The sequence below is a fragment of the Camellia sinensis genome, chromosome 5 (genome assembly GCF_055761805.1).
Source record: "Camellia sinensis isolate YWXY chromosome 5, ASM5576180v1, whole genome shotgun sequence".
In the NCBI taxonomy this organism is placed as follows: Eukaryota; Viridiplantae; Streptophyta; class Magnoliopsida; order Ericales; family Theaceae; genus Camellia; species Camellia sinensis.
Genome location: NC_138965.1, coordinates 171859152 through 171880080, shown reverse-complemented (window position 1 = coordinate 171880080; position 20929 = coordinate 171859152). Strand labels below are relative to the sequence as shown.

Genomic DNA, 20929 nt, shown 5'->3' with positions numbered 1-20929 from the left:
ACACCCACTGAAGTCCTTGTTGCAACAAGGAGACTTAACAGGAAGGATAGCAAAATGGGCAGTAACCCTGGGCCAGTTTGACCTGGAGTTTAGGCCGAGAATAGCAATAAAGGGCCAAGTTTTGGCCGACTTCGTCGCAGAACTCACACCTGAAGCCATCGCACATCGGGCTCCGTCGAGCCAAGATGAGCATTATCCCAACAAGCAAAAAGAATCCCAGCCAAAGAATAAAAAGTAAGAGAAAGAGAAGCTCAGACCCTGCAGCATCTACATCGGCGATTCATTCAGACTATTTGTCGATGGAAGTTCAAACCGCCAGGGAGCAGGGGCAGGAGTACTGCTAATATCTCCAGATGGAGAAATAGTAGAACAGTCCATTCGTTTGGGATTCAAAGCCTCAAACAATGAAGCAGAATATGAAGCATTAATCGCAGGGCTAAAGCTGGCAACAGCAGCAGAAACATATGAGGTAATTGTTTTTTGTGATTCACAACTCATTGTTAACCAGTCAACAGGAGAATTTGCAGCCAGGGACGAAAGAATGTCGGCATATGCAAAAGAAGTCATTAGACTGGCAGCCCTATTTCAGAACTGCAGATTACTACAATTTACAAGTTGAAGTTAAGCCGAGATTATTCCTTAATTCACTTGTTGAAATTTGTAGCAATTTACAAGTTGGAATTAAGCTGATTCCTTATCTTCACTTGTTGAAATTTGTAGCAATTTATAAGTCGAAGTTAAGCCGAGATTATTCCTTAATTCACTTGTTGAAATTTGTAGCAATTTACAAGTTGGAATTAAGCTGATTCCTTATCTTCACTTGTTGAAATTTGTAGCAATCTACAAGTTGAAGTTAAGCCGAGATTATTCCTTAATTCACTTGTTAAAATTTGTAGCAATTTACAAGTTGGAATTAAGCTGATTCCTTATCTTCACTTGTTGAAATTTGCAGCAATTTACAAGTTGAAGTTAAGCCGAGGTTATTGCTTAAGTTCTCATAGCAATATGTGGGTTGCTTAACCCTAAGGAAAATACTTAACACTTGTTGAAATTTGTAGCAATTTACAAGTTTATGTTAAACCGACATATGATCACCCGCTGAGGTATACAGAAATTTACAAGTTGAAATAAAGGCTAAGTATATTGTTTACTACTTATTGAAATTTGTAGCAATTTACAAGTAGGATAGATCGAGATTACTGTTTGAAACTTACTTGAGAAGAAACTTGCAAAGTTTACATTCAAAAATATACGTTTTATACTTGTTAAAATGCCAGGAAAAAGTTTGCAGGTCAGTATCTTGCCGAAGTAAAAGTTTTGTAGTTATACCCGAGGTATGAAACCTCGAGAAGATTGCACAAAGGAAGCAACATGAAGAAGCATGCAAAAAAATTTTTCTAAGTACAAGACTATGCAGAAGTAGTCAACAGAACATCACAAGATTAAAACATCCAAAGGAAGAACAGTTGCAGTTACATATTGAAAAAGCCACGTCGGCCATAAGAAGGAGTTTTGCATTATCCAGAAATTAAAAGAGTACAAAATGCAAAAAACAGAAAAAGAAGGAAAAAGGTACAAAAGACATTTTTTCAAGATTCTTCAGTATTAGCCGCTGCTAGGACTGGGACTTCGGACGATTCTGGTGGAACCTCCTCGGCAACCCTTTCTGCTTCAATCTCAGCATCAATCTCAGCCAGCGTATTATCCACATTTCTTTCGGCCAAAAGAAGGTCGGATGATAGTTGCCCGATGGCAATCTCCTTAGGTGCCTCCCCAACCTCATCACCCTCCTCATCCAGGGTTAGATCCATGACTTGCTCAGCAGGAGGAAGGGACTTGGCTTCAACAGCATCCTTGGGTCTCCTCACCAAGGCTTCATCTTCATTTTTTTCTCCATCCTCATCCTCGACATCGGCCTCAGTCTCTGATTCGTTTTCAACCTGACTTGGAGGAGGAAATGGTAAGGGGATGGCATCAGCATTCCGAAGGGGCGAGTCAACAGGGAGATCAAGCTTCTTTATCAAGGACATCCAACCAAGGGAAAATCCCCTGTTGCATGCCTGCCTGACTTGAAGCTTATAATCTTCTGCGACGTCGGCCATACCTTGGGCATAGGCCTTTTCATCGGCCTCTTTGACTTCGGCCTCCTTGGTGGCCGGAGCTTGCTGGAGTTCTTTCTCCGCTTGGGCCCTCTTAGCCTCGGCCTCTCTTTTCTCAGCTTCAGCAACTTTTTTAACGGCCTCAACGGATTCGGCCTTCTCAAGAGCTAAAGTTTGGGCTTTAGTGGCAGTCTCGGCCTGATCCTCCAGTTTTTTCATTTTTGATTCAAGAGACTTTATCTCCCTCTTCAGAGAGGACGCCTCCCTCTTCATATCAACCAATCTTTGACGATTTTCAAAGGATTGCATTGAAAATGAATGGGCGTGTTGGATAGCCTGAAAGAAAACAGAAGTGTCAGAAAATTTTCTCAGTAAGAAACAGAAGGAAAAAACACAAATGCAAACAGAAATGCTTACCTGAACAGAATGTTAGAGCATGAGAGCATAATTCTCATACTCACTAAGCTTAGCATTTCGTTCCAAATCATTTGGAAGCAAAAGAGCAGTGCTGAGGGCGACACCAACGTTAATATCGTCGGCACTTTCACTGGCCATGATAGGCCTATCCTCTAGAGTTAGTTCAGGAGCCCATGGAACATCGGGCTTCTTTGACGCCGAGGTCGTCGCAGACGATGACCTTGGCCTCTTTGATTGTGTAGACCCTGAGGGTTGGCCCTCAGCTGACCTCTTGGTGGAAGCAGAGGTTGATTTTCTGCTTTCTGCCAGCTTAGAAATAGGCAAAGCATCCTCAGCTTCGGCATCTGTAGCCTTGGCCTTGGGCTGAGCCTTTTTAACTCTCTTTGGCTTTGGTGGGAGCATTGATTGCGTTGGCGCAGCTTCAGCGTCAGTTGGAAGGTCGGCGAGAAGGTCTTGAACGACAGGCCTTGGACGAACCATCTCGGCAGTCTTTACAAGCCTTCGTCGACATTTACGTTCTGGAATTGGAAGTAAGTAGGGGGCCGAAGTTGATGGAAGATCGGCTGGGTCAGATGTGGACTCTTGATCTGTTCGGGATGTAGAAGCAGTTAAAGTTGTAGCCGTGGGTGGAGAAAGGCTCTTCTTCCTTTTTCTTGGGACGTCGGGTAAAGTGGATTTATATGTAGGGATGAAGTTTAGTAACAGTGGGGCTTTTCGTTTATGGATTGGAAGGTTAAGGAGTGTTTTCAGATCTGTTCCTGGGAAGAAGGATTGACGAAAATTTTTCGGTGGCTGATGAAGATCTGTAGGACAAAGAAACAGACGTCAGAAACAAAAAGTATTAAAGACTTAAAAAAAAAAAAAAAAAAAACAACTAAGTGTTGACTCAGGGCTCTTACTCTTGCCCTCTGTAATTGTTCGAGAAAGAGGGTAGAGGTGGACATCTTCATCTGGGCTAAATTCCCAATTTCCAGAAGCAATGACAAAATCATCTCCAGCCCTCTTGTTGGAGTCTGGGAGGTCGGCTACAATTTTGTACTGAGTAGATCTCGGCTTAAGGTAATAGACAAAACCCCTATCCTTCAGGTCGAGAGGGCACATGGTATAACAATATTGAAGGTCGGCTAGGGTGATTCTGAGGTTTTCCTGCCTAGCTAGGGCTATGATACCGTTAATCACCCTATAGGAATTGATAGTAAGTTGCATGGGGTTCAGCTTGTAGAAATGAAGAACTTCGCGAAACAGGGGATCAAGTGGAAGCCGAAGTCCACATTCGGTGAAAGCTACTATAGGAAAAGGCATTGTATGATCTGTGGGCATGATAGTGTCGCTATCCCCAGCTAGCTTAAGGTGAACATCGACTGGGATAGAGAATTCCTGCCTAAAGTATTCTAGTTTTGTTGGGGTATTTACCCTATGCCTCCACATACCCATCACGTCAACTTAACAAAAGAAGAATGTGTTTCAGAAGATGGGCGTTTAGAGAAGGGTTGCAAGAACCTCGGCAAAGAACTGGGAATGGACTGATAAGGCTTGTTTCAGTTTTTCCTAAAAAATTGAAGGTTCTACACACAAATCCCAAGCTAAGGAACTATAAAGAACAAAATCGAAGGCACAGATCTGGGACAGATACGAAAAACAGAAAATAGAGACATAGTTTCAGAATCAAGAACAGTGGCAAGAAAAATGGTAAAATAGTACAAAAGTTCAAGATATAGCCACAATCCAGGATACAAGTAAATCCAAGGCTTCGAACAAAAGCAACAATGACAACAGACAGACGAAAGCTCATGAAAAAATTTTTTTAGAGTGAAAGGAAAGAATCTTACCAGAACAAATGAAGCCGAGGCAATGTTCGCCGAACCTAGAAATCGGTCGCAACAGTGGAGAAAGCTTCGCAAGAATGGGAGATTAAGAACAGTTCCAGAAGGGAGATCGAAGCAATGGCAGATCCGAAGAGGAAAGAGCTTTCAGAGAGAGAAAGAGCAAGAAGTCAGAATGAAAAAGTGAAGGAAAAATAGAGGCAAAGAAGAGTTTTGTCAAAAATTTGATACGGCGGCAAAATTAGGGCAATTATTACGCCTAGAGCAACGCACGCGTTAGACGGCGCAGACGAATGACAGACAGCTTTCAGGCGCGTCACCGACACGCTCCAATGAAGACAAAACACGTGAAGGGAACAGTTAGATATGCATGACAGCTCATGCGTGTAAAAAAGTACGATTGAAACCTTGTTCTCCGAAGAGAACACATCGGCTGAAAGTGGATTATCTCGGCTAAAAATTTTTTTTGAGTCATTACTCAGAAAAGGAATATCGAAATATCGGTATAGGTTCCATCACCTCAGAGCGCCGAGGTAATAGAACCTAGGGGCAGTTGTGAGGATATATTTTCTGAATACCAACACGTGGCATGGTGACGCCGACGTGTCAGCCGAGGTGCCACGTGTCCTGGTAGTTACGCCGAGGTGATCTCGGAGTTGCAGAGGTTATCTCCAAAGATATCGGAATCCGAGATAGGCGGATAGGGGACAAGAGTCCTAAGACGAAGAGGGGACTTAACCTAGATAAGGATAAAGCTCTTAGGGAGTTTATCCTTATCTCTTAAAGAGTCCAAAGTAAACATTGATATGAAGTTCATAGAAGTCATACTTCTAGTGAGACTTGGATTGAGTATATTATAAAAAAGAGGCACTCCCGTGGGTCTAAGGTATGCAATTTATGTTTTGAGTATTCAGTTTAGCACTTGATTATCTTTGAGAGATATACTGACTTGATCGTCGGAGTGCCACCGGGTGGAAGAACCACCGCCGGAGCTTTTTCTTTCTGTTACAGGTTGCTAAAGCTATCTATTCTGCCTGTGCTCTCCAGCTGATCACTAAACGGGCAGTGTGGTCAGATTTTCACCCACACACCAACCAAACGCCCCTCCCCTCTTTCACTGTCACAAACGTGTAGGTTTCGTTTTAGAAGTTAGTTATTTTAATAAGTTTTTTTTTTTTTGTTATTTTAGTAGACTAAAATATTTATATTTAGAAAAGTAATTAAGTTTTTCTGTAGTTAGATATGATTTTTGTAGAAGAAAAAATAAAATAATTATATATTTGATATAATATTTTATTTTATTAACTATTTTAATCTATTTTATCTTTTAAGAATTTTAGCTAAAAAAAAAACTTTACCAAACCTTTTGAGAAGATGATTATAATCAATTTTTTGGTGAAAAGCTACTTATAAGCAACTTTTTTGTGAGAGAAAAAGTGAGTTATAATCTGAGAAATGAATTATAACCCACTTCCCAAAATAGGCTTATCAAACTTTACCAAACCAAAACTGAACACACTCTCACTTCACTCACTCACTGTCATTGCACTCCCTAACACGTATTAAGCACTCGTTTGGAAAGAACGGTTAAGTTGGATTTGGTGTTATTTTAGTCAAAAAATAAAATAAATTTTTTAATCTAATAAAATAAAATATCGCATTTAATTTATAATCATTTTATTTTTTTCTCACAAAAGTCAAAAAAATTAAAAAATCTATCTCAAATCAAGCTTTTTAATCCAAAATTAAAATAGTCAAAAAATTAAAAAACTAAAAAACTAATCCACTCTCCAAACGAACTCTAAAACTATTTCTACAAAAAAACACATATTTAAAACTGAACACTCACACTCTCACTATCTTTACACATACAAAAATAAGAAATAGGATTTTACTATTCATATACCTAAAAGTTAAACTTATTTTTTTAATTTAATAATGTACAAAAAAATTAATTAATTGATAATTAAAAAATAATTAAATATTCAATTAATCATTTTCGTGACACATCACTACATTTAAAAACTAAGTCTAGAAAATAAACTTTTATATCATTTTTCTAAGAAATATATATACATACATATATACAGTATAAACGACTTGATTTGGTCAGGATTGAAAGAAAATTTAGCACTAATCAATTTTTTCAATTTTATTAATTGATAAATCGCAACAGACCGCAAGATACAATTATATGTTTTACCAATTTTGTGCAGAGAAAGAATTCTCAAATGATTTTAAAAAGTTTTATAAAAATTTATAAAATCTCATTGAAAGTAAATGAAGAAAAATGATAAAAAATGTTCTATAAATACTTCAATTTTAAATATTTTTTTAACAAAACTTAAATTATTAATCACTTATGTTCTAATGCTTAAACAATTAAAATAAAAAATATTTAGATAGAATACTATGATCAGTTTAATTTGTATTGGTTTAAAATTGAAACAGATCATATATATAAAAAAACATAACGAATCTTGAGATTCTGATTAGTCTTGAATTGTCATTTTAATTATATCAATTTTATTTACACTCCTATATATAGATTAGAAGTGGCAAAGTCAACGCATTGTTGGCAAACAATGATATATAGATTAGATGTAGGCAAAGTCAATTCAAACCCCTAAAAGTTACATACACCATTTAAAATCTCTTTTAACCGAAATTGAAACGCGTTGTTGGCAAACAATGAGTCGAAAAGAAAATTATTGGCAAACCAAAGATTAGAACTTTTCGCTCAATACATTACGGTCATGTTTGTTTGGATGGACATAAGCTTAGGATTAGACTAATAGTCCAATAAAATTATTAATTCGATATTTAGTTAAACAATTGAAGTACAGATTAGTTATTTTAAACTTGACTATTAGTTAAGATAGGATACATAATCTAACGGATTGGTAGTCCTAGGACTATTAGTCATGGGAATACTAATCCAGTCCGTCCAAACAAACATGGCCTACAGGTATATTTAATGGGACGTACTGAATAAGGAAGAATTAAAATTTATCAGATTTGAATTTTGAGATTGTGAATCCTTCGAACTATTTAGTTGAATTAGATATGTATTATGTATTTGTTTTCTCATGAGATTAAATGTTTAGAAATGATTATTTTTAGTGAATCAAATATTTGGCTGGACGGACTGGATAAGATAAATGAGCAAAAGATTATTTTACCCTTTTTCAATTGTTTATTAAGTAATAACAATATTAAACATATCTTTAATATTTTAATTATTTTTAGGTAGATTAACTAAAATTTATTTTATTTTATTTTTTACACAATTAAATAAATTTATTTTTAAAAAATTAAATAAATAAAATATCAATAAAAATATATGTTATTTTTAATTAAAATTCTAAATAATTTTTTTAAAAAAATTATAATAATTAAACAATGAAATTAAATAAAACATCTATTAAAATTTAAATAATGAAATTAAATAAAATATAAACAAAATTTTAAAATAAAACATCAATAAAATATCTATAAAAAATTATTTTTAAAAATTAAATAAATAAAACATCAATAAAAAGTTAAATAAAATTATTTTATTTTTAAATTGAGACATTTAAATTTTATTGAATTTTACTAAATATAATACATAATTAAATAGTAGATGGTCAAAATTGTCATTTTACCATCTAATCCCAACAGTAAATGGCCCTCCAAAATTGTCCCACACCCCCCTCCCCGGATAGTATAATCCCCCAAACTCCATGTCCAGTGGATTAAAAAAAAAAACAAATGCCGAATTGGATGCTTTCCTCGGATTACAATCCACACAATAAATAATCCCCTTTTATCTCTTCAATCAAACACACCCTAAGATTATATGCAAACAAGGTAAATCTTACTCCACATAATTTTTTCCAGTCAAAAGTCAAACAAATAGTGACACTTGCATACTCAGAAAAAATACTAAAAAATATTCAAAATTTGAAATATGCATATGAGATTCATTTGGGTATTAGTTCACATTACACCAAAGTTTGAATCTACAGTCACACACTTTACTTTTTGAATGCATCTGGCTTATTTTTTTTCCTGGGTACAAAACATTTTTGACCAAAAAAAAATTAAAATAATAATAATAAAATAGTAATTAGAGATATGTAAGCATGAAGAAAGAGTTGCATCGCACATAACTTGCACAGTGCTTCCCACAACTAGCAGTGGATTCAGGGAAGAAAAGACTTTCCCCGCATTGGTACTGAAAAGATTGACCCCATTCGCCATGCTTAATTACTCTTGTGGTTTGTGGAGGAACAAACTTGTGTCTACATAGAGAACTAACAATGTTGTAGTTGTCACAAACAGGCAATGCTAGCATTGTCTGTGAATGGCCTCGCGCAGAGCTACCTTTCACTATAAAGTATGGTTGGCGAGTCCCATGGATTCGGCAACTTCTGGATTCGGCAACTTCTCTAGAGGAAAAAGAATCAGCTTGTTCCTACTCATTGCACAGAACATGCATTAGTAGATTGTAAATAGTAGATATTCACGAATCCAAGTTTCAGTAAAAAAAAAAAAGAAAAAATAGTAGATATTACCAGGCGTTGTTCAGGGTCACAATGAACACAACCGTAAGAACCAAACTGTGTTTGCGGATACACTATGTGTAGTCTATTGTCTTGGCTTACATACACAGCTGAACAGTTCAAGGCATCGCATCCACTGGTTAGCCAGTAAGTCCGATAAGCTTTCACTAGAGAAGGTTCAAAGTCAAAAGCTACCTATCTTGATGTGGTGTATCTTCTTAATGTACTCTTTCTTTGTCTGCATCTTGTTGCATGTCCGCTATCGTGAATTCCATTCATGTGGGGGATTATTGGAAAAATAGCTTTGGAATAGTTTTGGAAAAATCCTTATTTTTTGTTAACTTTGAGCATTGATTAAGGTGGGACCCGAGCGTTATTTTTAACTTTTTTTATTGGATTCATGTTTAATGTCGCGCAGTGAATAAAACCGTGTATTTGGTTGCTCAAAACTATTTCCAGATGAATGAGAATTGAACGCGCATTTTCGGGTTCGTGAAAATGTATTTTGGTGGGTTTACTATACATTTGTGAAATGTGCTTGTCCACATTAGAAAGGCTTGAGGAATTGTTTGGGTTTATAAACCTTAGCATTGGATACTTGGGATGAGCCCCAAGGGGTACCCAAGTTTGTGGAAGGGTGAGGTTAGACCCAAAACTAAAACCACACACGCGCGCCGCCGCCATCCGTCCGGTCAGGCAGGCTGGGCCTAGGCTTGGGCGCGGGTGTGTGGTGTGAGGTTGGGTTGGGCTTGTCCGGCCTAATATTTATCTTTTTGGGCAAAAAACATTTGTAATTTATTTTTTATTTTGGTTTCAAAATTCAAAATAAATTGGTCCAATTTTTTTTTCTTCACCCAAACAGGTCCCAACTATTTTACCCTTCACGGAACAGGTTCAAAAGGTTCAAAACAGGTTCATACCTGTTCATTTCAAACTGAATCTGTTTGGACAGATTCATTTCTGTTTGATGCCTATTCAATCTGTCTGAACAAGTTTTTACCTGTTCGGAATAGCCATCTTTTCTTCTATAAAAAGCCTTCAATTCTAACATTCTTCAATCAGATTTTTCTATCATAAATTCATCTTCCCTCTCTGTGTTTCTCTATTTTTTTTCTGCATTTATTTTTAGGAAAATAAAGAGAAAGAGTTACAATATTTTTTGATTCGTCAGACTTGATTTTATAGTGTTGTAAAATCAAATGTTAACCGTTGTATCCTGGGAAGTAGATGCCATTTTAACTCGAAGCACCGGAGCGAGGGCGAAATCTACTTTAAGGAGATTGTGTCCAACACAAGCCTCGACATTATTTTCTGTAAGCATTTAATTCAAAAAATAATTTATATAATTATTTTCTGAATTATTTTATTTTATTGTGTATTTATTTTATACATTTAATTTATACACATATACCTTTGTGGGTTCTAACAAAAAGATCCAACAAAAAGTTAAGAGAGTGCCAATGGGGCATGTTTCACCACAAAAAAATGATTCTAAAAAGGCTATAGTATATATATTTTTTCATTATGATACCCATTTCTTACCATTGTAACATCTGACAAAATATTAAATTTATCATTACACATTCAACAAGACCAAACCAAACATAAAAAATAGTTTGAAAGGGTGAGGCTTGTCTCCCAACGGGTTCTGTTTCAATAATTCAAACCATCTAGTGTGTAGAATTCGTCAAGTATTTTAAAAAATTATATTGATCAGATATCGATAACTATTTGATCGAATTAGATTTCTATCAACGATATAATTTTTAAAATAAATTATTGACAAAAATCTGATCCGATCAAGTAGCTATCGATATCCAATAATATTATTTTTTACAAAAATAAAATATTTGACAAACTTTACATGTTTAACGATTTAAATTATTAAAACAAAACCTATCATAAATCATACCAAGCTAACAACACTGTCTAATTCATAAAGTCAACTTAAAACAAGCCTGCCCCTATCTTCAAGCTATTTCAATCACAATTTCAACCTTTAATATTCATGCATCAATCACCTTATTTTTTTTTATAAAACTCCAAAATCAAAAACAGGAGGGAATCGTGCTTTGTTGTTTCTTTGAATCCGTAAATCAAAGCCGTTGATGCATTACTTACAGCATAAGGACCCTGCAACCACCGTCGGATATTTATTACTTTTTGCCTGCAATCATTTCAAACAAAGACTTCCCAATTGAAATTGACTTTGTTTGGTGATATTTGACTTATAAATGTAGATATAAATTTTAAATAGGAAAAATAAAAAAAATAAGTAAAATATAATTTTTTAAAATTATTTTTTAATTTTATTTTTTATCAAATTCATAAAACAAACCTGACCTAAAAATAAAGGGAGACTTATTTATAAGTGCTTTTTCAGACACTTATGTTAGGGTAAGTCCTGTGTAATTTTTTATAGAGTCTCAAGTCTTATTTAGATAGGAATCACTACAACAAAAACAAGCTACGACAACGTTTTTTTTATGGCATTTTTATTAAAACGCCATCATTGATCAATTAAAAATTAAAAACTACAGTGCTATGTTAATTAAATTTCAAAACAGTGCTGTTGTGGGTGCATATCTGATGCCGTTACATATCCTATCTCACTCTTGCTCGAATTCACTCTCACCCTCGCTCGAAGTCTCTCTCAGTCTCAGTCTCAGTCTCACTTTCGCTCTCGCTCAAATTCTCTCTCACTCTCGGTCTCATTCTCACTCTCTGTACTCATCCCTTCATTAGATCTATGATGTTTGTTGAAGATTTGAAGGTTGATTCTTGAAGATTCGAAGGTTGATTCTCCAGATTTGCAGTCGTCTCTCAGTCTCGCTCTCGCTCTTGCTCTCATTCTCTGTCTTAGTCTCACTGTCGCTCTTGCTCAAATTCTTTCTCTCTCAGTCTTACTCTCACTCTCTGTACTCATCTCTTCATCAGATCTATGAAGTTTGTCGAAGATTTGAAGGTTGATTCTTGAAGATTCGAAGGTTGATTCTCTATATTTGCAGTTTCTCTCGCTCTCGCTCGAATTCTCTCTGTCGCAGTCTCACTCTCACTCTTGCTCGAATTCTCTCTCTCACTCTCTGTACTCATCTCTTCATCAGATTCGAAGGTTGATTCTTGAAGATTCGAAGGTTGATTCTCCAGATTTGCAGTTGTCTCTTTCGATTTTGTGAGTTTCAATTTGTTTTGGTTTTTTATTTTTAATAGATTTTTTACATTCTAACTCAGATTTGGCTTCTCACTTCTGATTTTCTGTTTTTATTAGATCTCATCGTTCATCAATTGGTCGATTAATCTACATGAAACCTATTTGAGATTTGGCTTCTCAAATCTGTAAGTTTTTATTAGATCTCTCTCTCTCTCTCTCTCTTCTTTGTGTATACAGTTATATATATATATATATATATGCTGTTAGAATTGCAATATTACTTGGGATTTGCTCTTTATTTTCAATCATAAAAAGAAGGGAGCTATTTGAATCTGTATTGTAAAAACTAATGGCAGAGTGGAAAATTTGAGACCTTAGTTTAGAATTTAATTTTGAATATAGATTTGAGAATTTCTTGATTTGGTAAATATTGGAGTAAAATTCAATTTGGTGTAAATTTATGTCAAGGAGTTTAGGGTGTTCTGAGTGGGGTTTTTTTTTTTTTTTAAAAAAAAAAATTTCAAATTATTATTCAAGTTTATTTTATTTTAGTTTATTTTAGTTTATTTTTGGTTTCAAAGGAATCAGAAGTGATTGAAGTTTTTCTAATTGGAATGGTGTTGGGTTCATCATTGATTTGAAATATATGAATAATATGCTCTGGCTTCATCACTGTTGCCACTCCGATTGTTAAGGACAATCTTTGATACTTTAATTCTGAATAATTTGAGTGCTATCTTTCTCTTTATTCTCTATATGGGAGTTCTTCTTAGTGGGGAGAATTGATGAAGATCGATAAGGCAGCAATAATTGGGAGTTTGAGTTATTTAGGAGTTTAAATCTGTTCATGAGTTATTTTGAGTGTATCTATTTATTTTTATTCGTTAGCCTTATATATACATAGTGTTGGTGTATGAATTTTATTAGATTGTGGCATAATTGAAGCTTAAAGCTTAAGTGGAACCTACTTTTATGTTGCTGCCAAGAGAATCGCATGTGTCAGAGCGAGTTTGTAAACCAAGGATTGTTTCAATCCTCTTACAGCATAGTTTCGAAACCAAGAATTATTTTTTGATGATTGCAGTTGGCATTGTGATTATATATCTGTCATGCTAGATGTTAATGGACTATTTTATTCTTTAAGTTCTTTAAGTATAAGATTCAATTACGGTATTCAAAAACTTGGTTAGGGTATTCAAAAACTTGAACTTAAATTTGGTTAGGGTATTCAAAAACTTGAACTTAAATTAGAATTTGTATAAAAAGAATACACTTATCAGTGGTTATTTCCCACTACTAATAAATCTTCCAATTTGAACTTCTCAAATCACAAGCAAAATACTATTGAATAAATTATTTTCAATGTAAGTAACTAAACAATCTTCAAATTTGAGTTTATGTTTGGTTTCTATAGTATTAGACTTTTTCTTTTTTGTTTGAGGATTGTTTTTTGATCTTGAATATTACTCAAGTGGAATGTGAGTTGGGTGTGCAAAAATTGGAATCAACAAATTAGGTGTTCAAGATCTAAGAATTGGGTATTCAAAATCTTGATTCATTACTGATAAACATATATGAAACCTCAAAAAAAAAAAAAAAACATCAGGGTATTGAGTGTACATGCTCTGCCTCCCATGCGAGCCATGGATGGATTTGTATCATTACTAGTGATTATTGGATATTGATCGTGTGTAGACACCCCATTTTTGACCGACCTTAAGACTCAGATGTCACCGATTGAGCGCTTGGTGATGTTGCATAATGTGCTTGTTCAGAAGTTTCAGAGTCACGGCCGTGAGCCTTACCTCCGGACTTCCGAACCCTCTTCTGTGCCTTGTCTCGGTTTGCGAACCAGACTCGGTTTTCTCTGTTTCTTTTCCTGAGGGGAGGGAGAGGTCCCATAGACCATCTCTCAATGTCCGTAGGCTACATTTGGTGGCCGTAGGCCATTTTGCCCATTTCGGAGTCCGGTTTCCGGTTTTCGGAGCCGTCAGGCCGTGTGCCTCGGTTCGGGACCGCTTAACCATCTCCTATTGCTCTGATTTTTGGCATACTTATTATTTTCTCCCTTTTGAGGGACACTGGGGTCTGAGAAACCCACTTCGTGGCCGAATGCCATTTTCGGTGCTTAACAGCCCATTTTCGGAATCCCGAACTGCGTGTTTTGGCTCCCGAACATTCGTTTTGCAACGGTTTTCGTTCATTTTTGGCAGGTACCTCTGTTTTATCACAAGGAAGGTCACTGAAGGGTGGGAGGCCAGCAATTGTTGCAGCAACCAATTATCTCTCCTCCGGAGCCTCCCGACGCCCGTTTTTCCAACTTCCGGGCTAATGTTGAACACCCTAGGGTTAGTGTTGCCAACTTTCAACCACATATCTGTGATCTACACACCTGGGAGGCCCCTAAAAGTTGGTGGCCGGCCATTAAGGTTACCTGACCCTTTTGACCCCTTTCTTCCGGGCTAATGTTGAACCCCTTGGACCTTTTTTCTTGAACTTTGAACCACATATCTGTGATGTACACGCATGAGAGGCCACTAAAAGTTCATGGCCGGCCAGTAATTCAACTTGACCCTTTTGACCCCCTCTTTTCGAGCCAATGTTGAACCCCTTGGACCCACTTTCTTGGAATTTCAACCACATGGTTGTGATCTACACACATAGGAGTACCTCCCCAGTAGCTGGCCGGCCAGAAAATCTCATTGAACCTTTTGACCCCTAGCCGGCCGGCTAGGGGGTGTGGCCGGCCGGCCACCTCCAACAAAAGTAATGGGTCGGCCTGCTTCCTTGCACTGTGCACTTTACAGCTGTGGGGCAATATCCCCCAGATATTATCTGTATCCGGGGGATATTTTGTGGGGGAGTTTTACCCTCCTTTTCCCCCACCTTTACACCCCTTCTTTGGCCTATATAGCAAGCAAACCTTGTTCTTTGTTGGGGTTAGAAAAACTCTCCTTCAAGCTTCCATAGCCAAGTCCATCTTCTTCCTTCTCAATTCTTCAAAAAACCCTAAGCCCCTAACCATCATTCCTTCTACACCACCAAGCTCTACCACCACCATCTCATTTCCAGCAACAAGGAAGGATTCTTGAAGGCTAAAGAAGCTGCAAATCCATCCAAGAAGCAACAAAAGTTTGAATCTTCAAGGGTAAGTAACACTTTTACCCTTTTGACCCTTTTTCTTGATCTATTTCTAAGCCCCACTTCTTTTTGGTTTCAAGCTCCGGCCCTAACTGAAAAGGGTCATCTTTTGAGCTCACCTTCACTTTTCATTAAGGGCTCAACCCTGTTTGAGCCCTCCATAACACACTTGCTTCATTGATCCTCTTGTATGTCATAGTTTTGCATGCTATTTTTGACCCATGACCAATTTATTTTCGAGCATGTTGTAAACTGATATTGGGCTTATTTTGAGCCCCTCTTCAACATTGGAGAAGGGCTCAACATTGTTTGGTGTCTCCATGTGTCACTTGTAGTTATATCCCTTATTTGGCCCCATTTTTGCATAAATTGGCAACCCTCTTTGCTTCTGTTTTTGGACCTTGGTCCGAACTGAAAGTGGTCTTATTGTGGCCTATACTTCATGTTTCATTCACACTTTTTTTCTGTTTGGTGAATATTTTGTATACTTCATGTTATAGCCATTTTTGAGCCTAATTTTGCATCACATTTCTATCATGTTTGTATACTGATTTGAGGGCTGCCATATACTGTAAATATTCATATTTTTAGTCCTTCTTCAGTGTTGTAGAAGGAAATTTTTCAGTTTGGGTTTTGCTTATACCACTTGCTTCATTACCCCTTTTTTGGCCCCTATTCTTGCATGCTATTTTTCCCTTACCTATACTTGCTGTTTGGCCATGTTTATAACTGTGAAAGTGCATCTTTTGGGACTGTCTAGATTCTGTCTTTGCATTACATGTCCATATTGTGCATGTTTGGCATAGCTATAGGCCATTTCGGGTGCCTAAATTCGCATTTCGGGACATTTCCTTGCATTTCATGTCATTTCGCTTCATTTCGGGACTGTGTTCCCCCATATTTTAGTGCTGAAATTCCATTGGCATGCTTGCATATCACTTTTTCCATGTTTCATCGCATTTTGCATCGCCTCGGTTTGCGTGCCCGTGTGCACGCATCTCGAGGCACTCCTTTTTTATCCGCCGGCATCCTATGTGAGTGTGGCTGAGGCTCACTCATGTTGGTATAAGCCCATTTGTCATTTCCATGCCATTTCATAGCATTTTACCATTGCCTCGGTTTGCGTGCCCGTGTGTACGCATTTCGAGGCACTCCATTTTTTATCCGCCGGCATCCTATGTGAGTGTGGCTGAGGCTCACTCATGTTGGTATAAGCCCATTTGTCATTTCCATGCCATTACATCGCATTTTGCATCGCCTCAGTTTGCGTGCCCGTGTGCACGCATCTCGAGGCACTCCTTTTTTATCCGCCGGCATCCTATGTGAGTGTGGCTGAGGCTCACTCATGTTGGTATAAGCCCATTTGTCATTTCCATGTCATTTCATCACATTCCGCCATTGCCTCGGTTTGCGTGCCCGTGTGCACGCACTTCGAGGCATCTCATTTTCATGTCATTCGCATTGTTCATATCATCGCCTCGGTTTGCGTGCCCGCGTGCACGTATTTCGAGACACATATCATCGCCTCGGTTTGCGTGCCCGCGTGCACGTATTTCGAGACACATATCATCGCCTCGGTTTGCGTGCCCGCGTGTATGCATTTCGAGACACATATCATCGCCTCGATTTGCGTGCCCGCGTGCACGCATTTCGAGACACGTCATTTTCTCGGTTTGCGTGCCTGAGTGCACGCACTTCGAGGCACCTTATTTTCGTAGCATTGTGCATACTAGGTTGTATCTTAGATTGCATTCTTGCATTTTCTCGGTTTGCGTGCCCGTGTGCACGCACTTTGAGGCATCTCATTTTCATAGCATTGAGTATGTTAGGATTGCATCTTAGTTGCATTTCATGCATATCATGCATATCGCATTGTGTCCGGAATAGGAGTTGGTCCGGGCACGGGAAACGAGGTACATTTCGTACTCCGAGTGACGGAATGTGTCTCAATTCCCCAGTCACCGATACTCCGGATTATCCATGATGGAGTTAGGTTTTAGCTGTAGTTTCATGTGCATTCATTCTATATTGAGTTGTGCATTTCGACTCCTCTGCCATCATGCCTTGGTATGCGTGATTGGTGGTACAAGGATCGAGACATGCATATATCTGTGCAAATACATTGCTATGCCCCTTTCCTGCTCTCTGTTGCAGCAAAATGAAGAATCAGCAACCTTTTGGGGCTTGGCACGCATTTCAAGACAGGTGTAAACAGAGGCTAATTGGGGCATTCCGGTGGATTTCCGCGCAAGGCAACCCGGACATGCATCATCCATCAGAAGCAAGGCAGTCCCTGGCTTGCACGCCAGTTTTACTTGCTTTCTTAGTTAATTCATTAATTAATTAGGATTCTGTAATATTTTGGACTGTAATATTCTTTTATTTGGGGACTGTAATATTTGGACTGTATATTTATTCGGACCCTCTGAGCGAGGGCAATGCTGTAATAAGTGTGGGTGAGTGTGATGTATGTCTTCCAACCCCACGTCTTTCTTCCCTTTTATTTATCCGCTTATGATGGTTAGATTAGGGCATGTTTAAATTAGCATACAGTATGACAGCATGTTCGCACCATTCATCTGTATTGCATGCACCGGGCTTGGCGCATCATACTAACTGCATTGTAATTTCAATTCCAAATTGAATACATGTTAGCTGTAGCATTCCATATGCCATGTTTAGAATAGCCAAGCCTGCTATAGTTGCATTTTGCATGTGTTGCATTAGGCATTTCTATATAATTAGGATCATGCATGATTTCTAATGAAGTTTCTATTTTGGCTTGGAGTACTCGGTAAGCTTTATGTTTTAGCATCCTTGCATGCGTGTGAGTGAATGCCATGATAGCATGTTTACCATGAGGCTATGTGCTTATCTGATATAACTGCCTGAATGCCTGTGGGTGAAGGTTGGGTTATCTGAATTGGAATAAATCATCAAATGTTTCAAGCCTACCTGCGGGTAGCAAACCATTTTCAAAAACAAGCATGAAATGTTTTGTTCCAATTTGGGCGACCCAGTCTATACTCGTATGCTGCGAGCATCACATAGTAAACTAGGCTAATAACCGGAATAAGAACTCACAATGTTTTCAAAAATTGATATCATGGTTAGTAGAGGCCGGTCTATGACCGGGCGAGCGGGGGTGCTCACGAAGTGACCTTCCCCAATTGTACCCAAGTTCCCGAGCCGAGGCAACTTTGGTGATGACGGACACGTGGCCTTTTGGCACCGAGTCAGGGTTTCCTAAATTTTCCAAAATAAAATATTTAGGTGGCGACTCTGTATCTGACAAAGCAGTCCATGTTTGGCACTTCTTTAAAAAAAAAATCTGTTTTCTAAAAGCGATTTGCCAGACTTGGACTCTTTGGTTCAGACTTAGAACCGTGACTGACAAAAAGTCGAGTCCGAACTGTAGCGAGGTCCCCCGCGGGCTTGTTACATCGTGCTTTAACAGTCGTTTTCATTGTATGAATTTGATCACTCTTTTGGTTGTGTTTATTGTTAATTTAGTCCATGAGGATGATGCAGATGCTACAGCGGACACCTCCAACCAGGAAATGCACAGTACTGCACCTTTTCTCAGAAGTGAAGCCACCAGTTCCTCGTTGCTCCCTGAAAATAGACAGTTCAATCTTGAAGTCTCATCTTTAAATATTCCAGTTGATCAAATGAAAACGATTCAAAACATTAACACATTAATTTCTGAGGTAGCATGTGTTCCATCTTTATATAGATTTCAGTTCACTTGTTTCTTGCAGGATGAACCTTTTTTATTTCATTTTTGTAAGGTTTTGATATCTATATTTTTCCCTTTTTCATATTTGATATTTTTAATTTCCTGGTGAAATAATTGAAGTAATATTATTGAGTATACTTTTAGAATTACCGAGTTTTGGACTTTGTGTTTGCAGTTAGCATTGGAGAAGGAAGAGTTGATGCAAGCATTGCTTGCTGAATCATCTGAAAGTTCCACGCCGAAGGTAATGTTGGTCTTAATATATAAACGGAGTGTCTCTGGTTCAACTGTGGCAGTATTGAAATGTTAGAACCGATTTGGGTTAAGGATGGTAGTGTTGAAATGTTAATAGTCTGTGGGTGTTTGTTTTATGTTCATTGTAGGAACACCTTGTTGCATATTATTCTGAGGACCAGGATCCACCATTAAATAAGCCTCACTGAAAGACCAATATTATTAAAACTGAGATACTTCAGTGAAGGTTTACAACCCTTGATATAAAATAATAATCCTATTCCTAACAAGACATAGAATAATGAACAAAAGTACCAACAATTACAAATTTCTATTAGATTCAAACTGAGATACTATAAAGTATAAGAAAAGTGTCAAAAAAAAAAAGAAAGAAAACTCCTAAATTAAGTCATAACTAAATTAAAACTTTCTAGAAAGGGGAACAAATGTGAATTTGGGAGCCAAAATAAGAGACTTTGGTGGCTTAGGTCACGGTGAAGCAGTGAATTTTTGTTGTTGGGCTGTTTCAGATCGAACATGGGTGGTTCTGGCCCAAATTTGCAACTTTGACTGGATGCCTAAACTAACTAACACCGCATGTTCTACATCATATTTAGAATCAAAAGACATGGTGTAACATTTCACTTAATGTAATTTATAGTTATGAAATACATTGTTGAAATCTGTGATTTCATTATTTTTGGGGTTAACATACAGTAAGATTTTAAGCTGGAGATTTCTGTGCATTTGATTAATCAATGTGATGCAGTTAAATGAAATCTTAGATGTCAATATTGGTGCTAATCGGCATACACTTGCAAATTCTGAACACCTTGGAGACAAGCCGACAACTCAGGTGGAAGTTTGGGTTGATGTGACCAATTGTGAGAAGCAGCTTTTGGAACTGCTTGATGTAGTGAATTGCTATTTAGAGTATTGTGTATTGTTGTTAGATTTGCTACTAGTTGTTAATTTGTATTGATGCTTAAAGCTGTTAATTTGTATTGATGCTTAAAGCTGTTAATTTTTATTGGTACTTTGGATTGAATAGTATGTCATCTTTGCTTCATTGGTGTGTGTTGTTGCAAAAGCAACTGATGGGAACTGAGTTGGTCTGTTTTTTCAGTTTTATATGATAACACACACCCAAAAAAAATAAAAAAATAAAAAATTGGCGTTTTTGGTAAAAACGCCATTAAATGACGTCATTATGACGTCATCTGTTACTAACGGAAGTTCCAACAATGTCAAAGATTTTGCGGCGTTTTCAAAAACGCCGTCTAATATTTTTAGCGACGTTTTTCAAAAGTTGCAAAGCTATTGCGGTGGCCAGATCAGCGACGAAAATATTAAACGTCGCTGTAACATTTGGTGGCGTTTTTGAGGCTTTTGGAGGCGTTTTTGAAACGTCTCTAAAACTCTAATTTCCTGTAGTAAATGTATTTCACAAGATCCTACATAAATGTAATGTGACGTGACACTTACATAAACGTAACGTAACGTGACACCTACATAAACGTAACGTAATGTGTCACGTTACGTTTCGAAAACTTAATGAGTTTTTATTTTTTTAAATTGAATGTGAAAATGTTATTGGTTTATGTTGGTGTCACGTTACGTTTCATATAAATATGATCTATGTAGGAAATTGAATGTTGTCATAGATCATAGGTGTCACGTTACGTTTATGTAGGTACCACGTTACGTTACGTTTATGTAGATATGATCTATGGCAACATTCAATTTCCTATAGGTGTCACATTACGTTTATGTAGGTG

General features: G+C 37.3%; 1 protein-coding gene across 5 annotated transcripts; it reads left to right on the top strand.

Moving 5' to 3' along the window:
- Nucleotides 1-11662: 11662 nt before the first annotated feature.
- LOC114271082 (uncharacterized) lies at nucleotides 11663-20220 on the top strand. 5 transcript variants are annotated; one of them, XM_082868045.1, is made up of 6 exons: nucleotides 11663-11851; nucleotides 11991-12020; nucleotides 12155-12222; nucleotides 18692-18888; nucleotides 19093-19161; nucleotides 19921-20220. In XM_082868045.1, the coding sequence occupies exons 4-6, from the start codon at nucleotides 18739-18741 to the stop codon at nucleotides 20131-20133; spliced, it is 432 nt and encodes a 143-aa protein (XP_082724171.1). In that variant the 5' UTR covers nucleotides 11663-11851; nucleotides 11991-12020; nucleotides 12155-12222; nucleotides 18692-18738; the 3' UTR covers nucleotides 20134-20220. The 5 variants fall into 5 exon arrangements, 4 of the variants coding, with proteins under 4 accessions (XP_082724171.1, XP_082724169.1, XP_082724172.1 ...); XM_082868043.1 differs by having other exon boundaries at nucleotides 11991-12058; XM_082868046.1 differs by lacking the exon at nucleotides 11663-11851 and having other exon boundaries at nucleotides 11898-12020; nucleotides 18710-18888.
- The last annotated feature ends 709 nt before the right edge of the window (nucleotides 20221-20929 follow it).

Bases quoted from the DNA above. Each gene is read 5' to 3' on its own strand.
- LOC114271082 (XM_082868045.1), top strand. From the start codon at position 18,739: ATGCACAGTACTGCACCTTTTCTCAGAAGTGAAGCCACCAGTTCCTCG. The intron at 18,889-19,092 runs GTAGCATGTGTT...TTGTGTTTGCAG, and splicing joins TTAACACATTAATTTCTGAG to TTAGCATTGGAGAAGGAAGA. The intron at 19,162-19,920 runs GTAATGTTGGTC...AATGTGATGCAG, and splicing joins CTGAAAGTTCCACGCCGAAG to TTAAATGAAATCTTAGATGT.